The sequence below is a fragment of the Aquarana catesbeiana genome, linkage group LG01, assembly GCF_042186555.1.
Source record: "Aquarana catesbeiana isolate 2022-GZ linkage group LG01, ASM4218655v1, whole genome shotgun sequence".
NCBI classification, from domain to species: Eukaryota; Metazoa; Chordata; class Amphibia; order Anura; family Ranidae; genus Aquarana; species Aquarana catesbeiana.
Window position 1 is genome coordinate 887,067,713 of NC_133324.1, and position 10,000 is coordinate 887,077,712.

General features: G+C 45.0%; 1 protein-coding gene across 1 annotated transcript in view; it reads right to left on the reverse strand.

Moving 5' to 3' along the window:
- Positions 1 to 10,000, reverse strand: part of HGFAC (HGF activator) — a 139,016-nt gene that overhangs the window by 3,994 nt on the left and 125,022 nt on the right. Inside the window, exon 13 of the mRNA XM_073610866.1 lies at positions 5,521 to 5,669. Within this exon, the coding sequence (XP_073466967.1) occupies positions 5,521 to 5,669 (149 nt within the window). The remainder of the gene's footprint in view (positions 1 to 5,520; positions 5,670 to 10,000) is intronic.

Below are 10,000 nucleotides of genomic sequence, written 5' to 3' on the forward strand. Positions count from 1 at the left end.
GGAATTAGCTGAAAAGGGGGGAAGGCATAACCCAGCTGGAAATTCCAAGGATGTGCCAGGGCATCTATCCCTATCGATCCGTTGTCTCGGTGCAGGGAGAAGAACTGAGGGAGCTTAGCTTTTTCTCTTGATGCGAATAGATCCACCTGCGGGCATCCCCACTTCTGGGTTATTAGAGTGAATATTTCTGGATTCAAACTCCACTCTGCCTCCTGAATCCTTTGTCTGCTCAAGAAATCTGCTACTCCATTTAGCGTGCCCTTGAGATGTACAGCTGACAGGGAAAGTAGATGACTCTCTGCCCATTCTAGAATCTCTGAAGATAGCAATAGAAAAGTCCCGCTCCTTGTGCCCCCTTGTTTGTTCAGGTATGCCACCGTGGTGGCGTTGTCTGACAATATCTGCACATGGGACCCCCGAAGGTTTGGAGAGAAGGCAACCAAGGCTAAAGTGACTGCCTTTAACTCCCTCCAATTTGATGACCTTCCTGCTTCCACTGGAGACCAAACTCCCTGAGCTATGTCTTGACCCCAGTGTGCTCCCCATCCCCAACTGCTGGCGTCTGTCGTTATCCTTCTCTCTGTTGGGAAGGACCAGAGTAAACCCCTTGACAGCACTGCCTGATCTCTCCACCACCAAAGGGTCCTTTTTACCCTGGTGGGAAGCCTTACCTTTGAGTCTAAAGCTTCTGGACTGTGATCCCAGATCTTTAAGAGAAAACTCTGAAGGGGTCTGAAATGGAGTCTGGCCCATTGAATGGCCGGCATGGTTGAGGTCAAGGTTCCCAGTACTGACATAATCCTTCTGACTGATACCTCCAGGTTCGTCTGAAGGCTGGATACTGCCTGCAATACCTTCACTTTCTTCTCTTCTGGAAGAAAAATCTTTTGATCCACTGAGTCTATCAGATACCCCAGGAATTGGACTCTTTGTGCTGGATTGAAATTTGATTTTTGGATGTTTATAATCCAACCTAAGGCCTCCAGATGACTGCGAGCCTTGATCAGATCCTCCTGTAACCTTTCCCTGGAAGGGGCAAAGAAAAGGAGGTCGTCCAGGTAAGGGATAACCCGCAATCCCTTGTAGCCGGAGGGGAGCTAGGGCTTCCGCCATAATTTTGGTAAATATTCGAGGGGCGGAAGATAGACCAAACGGAAGGGCCCTGAATTGAAGGTGCAAAACCTCCCTCCCCATATTTACTGCCAGCCTCAGATATCTCTGGGACTGAACAGCTATAGGTACATGCAGGTACGCATCCCTTAAGTCGACTGATGACATAAAGCATCCTCTGACTAAGAGATTTCTTACCGAAAAGATGGAGTCCATGCGGAATCGCCTGTATTGGACTGACCTGTTTAGCGGTTTTAAATTGAGGATGAGCCGAAAGCTTCCTGATGGTTTCTTTATCAGAAAAATATGGGAGTAGAACCCTTGGCAATCTTCCTCCGGAGGCACCTGAACCACAACACCCTGTTTTATCAGATCCCCTAACAGGTTCTTCATGGCTAGGGCTTTTGTTGTGTCTTTTGGCAAATTTGTTACGCAGTACCTCTCTGGAGGAAGGTTCAACAGCTCTATCCTGTAACCCTGGGCTATTGAATCCAAAACAAACGGGTTTTTTGTTATGTTTGCCCAGAGAGGAAGGAATTTTTGAAGCCTTCCTCCCACAGGCACCACCAAGTCATTGTGTCTTATTGGCCTGCGTAGGAGGATTGAAAAGGACATTCCCTTTGCCTTTTCCTCTCTGCGCCGCCCAATTCCTTTTTTTTTCTTGGGGCCTGTTACTCCTTTCCTGATTTTTTTGAGGTCGAAAAAACCGCCTAACTGGCTGCTTTTTCTTTTTAACCGGAAAGGATTTCTTTTTATCAGCTGTTCTATCCAAAATAGATTCTAGATCAGGACCAAAAAGCTGATCTCCCAAAAATGGCACTCCGCATAACTTATTTTTGGAAGCTGTGTCCCCAGGCCATGTCTTTAACCATAACGCTCTCCTGGCTGCAATGGTCAGGGCCCCTGACCTAGCTGACATTCTTATAGAATCTGCAGGGGCGTCAGAAATATATGCTACAGCTGCTATAAGGGTTGGGAAGGAATCTAGAATCTCCTGTTTGGGTGAATCAGCTATAATATGTGCTTTTAGCTGATTCAGCCAGAACTCCATGTTTCTGGAGACAGACACAGGTCATAGCCATAGCAGGCTTGAGATTCCCCATAATGGACTGCCAGGCTTTTTTAAGCTGTTGGTCCGCCTTCTTATCCATAGGATCCTTCAAAGTACCCATGTCCTCGAATGCCAGATCTGTTGATCTAGATACTTGGGAAAAAGCTGCATCCAACTTCGGGACTTTATTCCAAAGTGACTCAGGATTATCATTAAATGGAAAACGCCTCTTGTGAGCTCTTGGGAAAAAGGGTTTTCTCTCTGGGTCAGCCCATTCTTTCTTAATGGTCTCCGAGATTACCGAATGTACAGGGAAAGTGCGACCTGATGCTTCACCAAGCCCTTCATACATTCTATAGTGCAGCGATAATTCTCTTTTTTCTTCCTCCATTCCCAATGTTGCATAAATTGCTAACAGACTGTCTACTTGTTCCAAGGACAGTTTGTATCTAGAAGGTGCATCTGCCTCTTCCTCTTCCTCCTCTTCTCCAGAGTATGAGGGGGAATACCCCTTTTGGGTAGTTGGGCCAGCCTCAGCCTCTACCGTTGGGGTTAAGTGTGAGTCCTGAGAGGGGTCTGAGGTAGTTGCCTGACTTAATGCTGGTGTTACAAGAGAAGAGCGAAAAGCCTGTATAGTAGCATCTAGCTCTTTCTTAACTGATGCGATTATGTCGCTGCACGCAGAAGAAGCCTCTTCCTTGACTAAGGAGTCAATGCAAATTTGGCATAAAGTCTTCTTCCAACCCTCCAGTAACTTTGCTTTACATGAGGGGCATCTCTTTTTAATGGCTGGTTCAGAGCTCTTAGCCTGCCAGAAAAAAATGACAAAAGAGAAAAAACACCAGCATTCATTAAGCCAAAGCTTCCTCCTAACGGACTCACCACAGGTGCACAGGAGGAACAACAGTTAACCCCATGTGCCCAGACAGGCCCCAGCCACCAAGGGGGAAAAAAACATTTGTGAGAGGGGCACCAAAGTAACCAGGATATTCACTATAGCCTCTTACCTGGGCCTTGCTGGTGCCTGTGCCTGTCCCACATGCAGCTGCCACAGAATCCATAGTGGAGCCATCGGTGGCTCTTACGAACGTCGGTTCCGGAGTCAAAAAACGCCGTTGCGCCCAACCGGAACCGGAATATAGGCACCAGGACCGCTCCTCCCTTCTTCCTCTGCGCCACTTCCGATCGGAAATGATGCGCCCGTTCCTAGCGCCTTCCCCTCGTCGGATACCTCACTTCCGACCGGTCGAGTCTGTACTCTTCCAAGATGGCGGTGGCCAGTAACGCCGACACGCGGTTTCAAAAAAGCCCGCGAACGGCTGCCGCCGCCTAAGGAGCTGCTCCAGGAACGGTCCAGCTCATCATGAGCAAAGAAAGAGAAAAAAGGAGCCCACTTACCAGCAACCCTGTGGCGCGGTGTGGGAGGATCGGACTCTCTGGAGGAAAAAGATAGGTATGGTGGGGTAGGCAGCCTGGCCTCTCAGGATAGCACCATAAGAGACCCTGGCCCCTACTAGGTGTTCCCTTGCTGGAGGAAACACAAAAACTGACGAGCTGTGGAGATGAGCCTCTTTTTAAAATGTGGTGGAGTTTGTGTTTCCTGTTTCCTAGTGGGTGGAGCCTCTCTCTCATGTGCTGTCCTGAAAGACGATAAGGGAAAACAAGGTTTTCTACATCGGGCTCTACCTTACAACAGAGTCCCCATCACAGCTGCCCTTACATCAGAGCCCCCCTTATATCACAGCCCTCACCACAGCTTTCTTTACATCAAAGTCCCCTCTTATATCAGGGTCCCTATCAGAGTCCCTCTTATATTAGTGCCCCTATCAGAGTCCCCCTTACCACTAATGTTTACAGTGTGTCTGTAGCAGCAGGGTGGAGGATCCTCCTGTCAATGCTGGGGCATTGGGTGCTAGGACAGCAGCAGTCCTAGCAACCAACAGGGATGATGACATCCCAGCAGCAAGGGGAGACCTGCACTGGAGAGTGAAGGAGAGGGGGGAAACTAGAGACTATAGGCAACTTCTAATAAACCTAAATCCTCAGATTGAGAGTAGATTGAGGATATGCCACTAACCCTGTCTTGTAGTGGGTCAGTTAGTCATAGCCTGTGGGCTATAGGTTGGAGACCCCTGCACTAAGGCAATGCATATACATTGTAGCATGCCACGAACATGGCAAAGCTCCATTGTTCATTGCCATGTGTTATACATTTGTGATAAGTCGGATTTGAAGGAAGTTTTAGTGCGTTGACAGCCAATATTTTTTCAATTGGTTTTCCTAACACAATGCACATTAATATTCCACCAAAAATATTGTTTTAGGTGGGCTGACCCTTTAAAGTGGGAGTAAATTCCCACCCCTGACTTTTACCTATAGGTAAGCCTATAATAAAGCTTACTTATAGATAGTGTAAACATTTCCTAAACGTGCGCTGTTTAGGAGATATTTATTGTACATGCAGTCAGTGACATCAGAGGCGCATGTGCTCTGAAGGAATGTCTGCCTGGGCCATTCCTTTAGAGCCCACTGCGGCTCCTGCGCGCATGTGACGTCATCACGGTTCCGGCCACTCACACAGCTGGAGTCCATGAACCCAGAAGAAAGACGGGTGATAATGGGAGCGCCTGCAGCACGGACAGCTCAGTGCAGGAAGGACTTCGTTATAAGGCAAGTTTAACATAATGTGCTAGTATGCGATGCATACTAGCACATTATGACATGCAGGGTACCAAAAAAAATTATAAAATATGGCCAGTGTGGTTTACTACCGCTTTAATAAGATGGCAAATACTATACCATACCAGTAGTACTGACAAACATCATTAAAACATGTTCATTTATTATGGAGGTGCAGCAAACTATTGCTGCTAATGAGAACTCACCACAGAAATTTGTAAGAACAGTGTCACTTTAAAAAGGTACAATGTAAAAAAAAAAAAAAAACACAGGAGGGAATACACCTACCTTTCTGGTGTTACATTTGTTGAACCACTGCCTCTTCAATCCTCCCACACTTCCGCATATGTTGAATACCTGCTCCCCGTCATGCGCTGTGGTATCTCCCGCCAGCTAGTATGTCACTACAGGAAGTATATGCCTGTGGGAGGAACCACAGCATGCATCGGGGGAAACAAGCGTTCAGCCCATCTGACCAGTCGAATACTCGCTGCCAGGGAGTACAAGCAGGTTGCTGGAAAGGTAAGTATATTCCCTGTTCATTTATAGGTATGCTTTTACATACAAATTGGCCCTGACAGGCTCACCTAAAGTAAACTGTAATCTGTTTTTTATGTTCTTATATGCCAGGGCTGCTTTTTGAACAAACACAGTACAGCATTGAGCTCCTGATAACTTACCTGACAGGCATCTTTGCTGCAATCAAAATATCCAGCACAGATCATGTTATTACTCAGTTCAGATCCATAGACTTCGGGGCTGCTGCATTTATTATGAGAGACTATCGGCACCTTGATTTCCTGCAGAACATATGAATATTCTGTGGCATCTAAAAAGAAGATTGTAAAGCAATGAACAATTACAATGATTTTTAGGGTGAGCAGACTGTAAAATATTATAGCAATATATTATTAATCACTGTAATAATAACCACTGATATACATTATATATACACACCATACGTTATATCATTACATACCATAAGGACTGCTGATCCATACCAATGAACTGTATAACATCGGTAATAACTGCTGATGACTATTGAATATAGGATAAAACCAAGATCTACACCCTTAACATGGGGACAAGTTGCTTTGGGGTGGGGGGTGCCCCAAAGCACCCTCCCTATGTTAAGGGCATGTGGTCTGGTATGGTCGGGGGGGGGGGGGGGGTCGCTCGCTCGTCCCCTTCCTTATGGATTTTTAGGGGGACCCCACGCAGGTTTTTTTTATTTTGGCACAGGGTTCCCCTTAAAATCCACACCAGATCTGAAGGGTCTAGTATGATCTTGGGGGTGGGGTGGGAAGAGGGTCCCCCACCAAGTACTTAGAGAACCAACTTTGGCAGGTCCCAAAAGAGCAGGGTCCACCTTGTATCAGTCCAGGTAGACCAAGAGTACCTTGCCCCTGTCAGGAGCCTTGTGCCCTGGGGGTTCAGGAATGCAGGCCTTTCCTCTTCAGAGGTTTGTCCTATTCTGTACCCTTGTGCACTTTGTGTTCACCCTCTAGAGATTCACTAGTTTAATAGGGACACCTGAAATAAGGGGACAGCGTAATACAGAGTCCCTATCAGATCCCCCCTTACATCAGGTGTCCCCATCAGAGTCCTCCATATCAGGGTTTACGTCAAATACCACCCCACATTAGGGTCCTCATCAAAGTCCCCCTTACATCAGTTGTCCTCATCAGAGCCCCCCCCCCCCCCCCCCCCCCTTACTACCAAGTGTCCCAAGCAGAGTCCCTCCCTTACATCAGGATCTCCATCAGGCTGGCCCATGGATCAGTCAATGCACTCGCAGAGACCTAGGGAGGGTCACAACTAAAATCTGGGGTGACAGCACCCTCCTAGATCCAGGCCTGGTGGTCATTAGAACAGGATTAAAGGGAACCTTTTTCTAGTGATGACAATAGTTCCAGTGGCCCTGGTGACAACTAGGAATTTCACTCACTTCCTGTAAAGGAAAAACTCCCCAATGAGACATGAATGGCCCCAAAAAAACGACAGGGGTTATAACCCTCCCTTCCAAAATGAAGACAAAAACATTTTGGCTTAAAGCGGATCTTCAGTCATTTTTTTCATCTTTCCATCTATTAAATCTTCTGCCTTTGTTTTAACTTTGGATAGTAAAACTTTTTTTTTCAGTAAATACCTTATACTTCCTGTTTCTTGTCTGGTCATTAGCCTAAACTTATGACATCATGCACAGCTCTCTCTCTATCTCTCGTGAAAGTTTGCCAAGAAGGGAGGGGGAGGAGTCATAAGAGGGCCAATGAGAGCTGCAGAGCTGGAGGTGTGCCTGTGTAAATCCAGGAAGTGAACAGGCAGCAGCTTCAGCTGCCCACAGTTAAAATGGTTGTAGTCAGACTCAGTGGAGGGAGAATTATGCAGCATATTTGGCAAGTACAGAATCACAGTATGTATAAAATAATATGCAAAAAGGTTGGAGGGAAGCTTCAGAATGGCAAAGATGTTTTTATTACAAGTTATGTGAGCCGACTGCAGTTCTTCTTTAACTTTTAACTTTAAAGATAACATTTTCAGCACACTAAAATCTTCAGAAACAGAAAAAAAAAGTACCTCATCTTTGTGCCTTACCTTACCCTTCTGTAAAATGCAACCTTGCCTTTCAAATATTATATTTTATTGGCAGAGAAGCAAATGGATTTGAAAAATATGGATTTCCTATTTTATACCACTGTGCTGATCCTGGCTCTTGAATCTCATAGGACAGGTTCAGATCTTTCTTGGCCTTTGGAGAATTAAAGCGTTTGTTAATCCAAAAAAAGTTAAAAAAAATAAATATGGATCCTGCTCCTTACGAAGCATTTTATACAGCACAGTGCTTGTGCTGTGTAGTATGGACCCCTGTAACACCTAAAAAACCTGGCTGATCCTGCCAGTTTCGTCCCTCCCCTGTGTAAACAGACCACGATAATCATGGCTGCTGAGCCCTGACATCGTGGTCTGTTTACGTGCCTCCATCATCCATCAGCCTGCTCTTCTGTGTCCGTCTCATCTGTCCCTCCCCCCTTCTTCTCTGTGTGTCACCTACTGACCGTGCCGCACCATCCCCCTCCTGCTGCAGGAATAACTAATATATTGACATACTATCCGTTCTGTCTCCTCATACAGTGCCCCTCTGTGTTTTATTTAAAAAATTCTCCTTTATCGTATCACGGCAGCTCCTGGCAGTAATGTGACTGTCTCCTCTCTCCGCTCCTCCTGCGGACATCAGCATGGAAATCTCGGCCCCGCCCGCTGCTTCTGTCAGACGGGCAGAGAGGATACATGGCCGGTTACATGAGCGTCGGGAGCCGCCGTGAAATACAGTAAAGGAGGAATTTTTTTAAAGAAAACACAGACAACAGGGCACTGTGTTAGGAGACAAAACAAATTATGTAATTAAGTGAAAGTGGGTTAACAACCCACTTTCAAGTAAAACTACAGTAATACATTGGATTACGAGCACCAGAAGAATGCTTGTAATTCAAAGCACTCATGTCAAAGTGAGTTTCCCCACAGGAGTCAATGAAAACTCAGATATTCGTTCCAAAGGCACTGCTAGTGTATGCAGTACCACATGTGGACAGAGGTGGGGGGGTTGCCGGAGACACTCAGACTGCTCGGATGCACTCGGAGACACTCGGGAAGGGAGTGTCTGAGCGGCTCCAAGTGTCACTGGCGCCCCCGCACCTCTAGCAAATGCGGTACTGCACACCCCAGAGGCTTGAATCCTGCTCATCTTGCGAGACAGCTCTTGCAAACTGAGTCAGGATTTTTTTTAAAAATAGCTCATATTGCGAAACACTCGTAAACCGCGTTACTCGCAATCCGAGGTATTACTGTAAAAGCAAAACGTTTTAGTTTTGGATAGAGTTCACATGGATTAGTCAGGATTTTATTACCGTCTGTGTCCCCGGTACGGAGATTCTCCCTCCCTATGTGTCCTGTTTTCCATAATCATTAAAAAAAAAAAAAATTCCAAATTTTGCACTTTCACTAGAACAGGAAGAGAGGGGAAATCTTCCACTTGGGGCCTAGAGATCCAAGTGACAACTGGGGATTTTCTCATTTTGGAGGAATTTCCTGTAACTTCCTCTTTTTGCTATGGGACAGGAAATGAAGGAAAATCTCCACAATGGGACACAGCTGTGAAAAAAAAAAAAAAAAAAAAAAGGGACTTTGGTTATAACCCTCCCTATCCAAAATGTAAAAAAAAAAAAAAAAGTTTTGCCTTTAGTTCCTTTCAAAGTATTATATTGATCAATGGCAACAAGCTTAATTTTAATAATATCTCTCTGAATAGAATGGACACCTCCAAAGCCAGTATCAATATAAAAGAAAAAATAAGTATCCGGTAATATTTACAAAGTGATATTTTATTCCCTTGCCTTTCAGTATTATATTTGTCAGAATTCTGGAGGTCTGATAAAGAGAACCATTTTCCTAAATGATAGAATTTATTCCTCTCTCGGTGTAATGTTATATAAGAACAGACACCTGACTATGAGGAATGGTTTAGTCATAAACGATGAAGAGTGCTTGAACACGTCTACTAATAATGGTGAGAGGTCCCTGCAGAAGAGCAAACTATGAATTTTCATGTAACAGGCGAAAGAACCAGAATAAAACCAACAGTGCTTAAGGTCCCTTATGTAACAGAGCCTTGATTATTGCAACCGATTTCCTCCGAGTGACTAGGATCTGTATTTTTAGGGCAGTATAACGTACGGTCACCGTGTACTGAGTGTAGCACAGGGAGAAAAATGATGGACGCATAATGATTGCCCAGCTATATCTAAAGCCTTAAAACGGCTATTACATTGCATCAAACCGTATTACATGCTAGACTGCACTGCATCATGTTTTTTACATGATGACGTTATTCTTTTTTCAAACTTCTTGAAAGAACTTGTCCATTTAACAGAATTTAACCACTTCAATACAGGGCACTTATACACCTTCCTGCCCAGACCAGTTTTCAGCTTTCAGCGCTGTCGCAGTTTGAATGACAATTGCGCGGTCATACAACACTGTACCAAAACTAAATTTTTATCATTTTGTTCCCACAAATAGAGTTTTTTGGTGGTATTTGATCACCTCTGCAGTTTTTAATTTTTTGCTAAACAAATAAAAAAAGACCAAAAATTTTGAAAAATA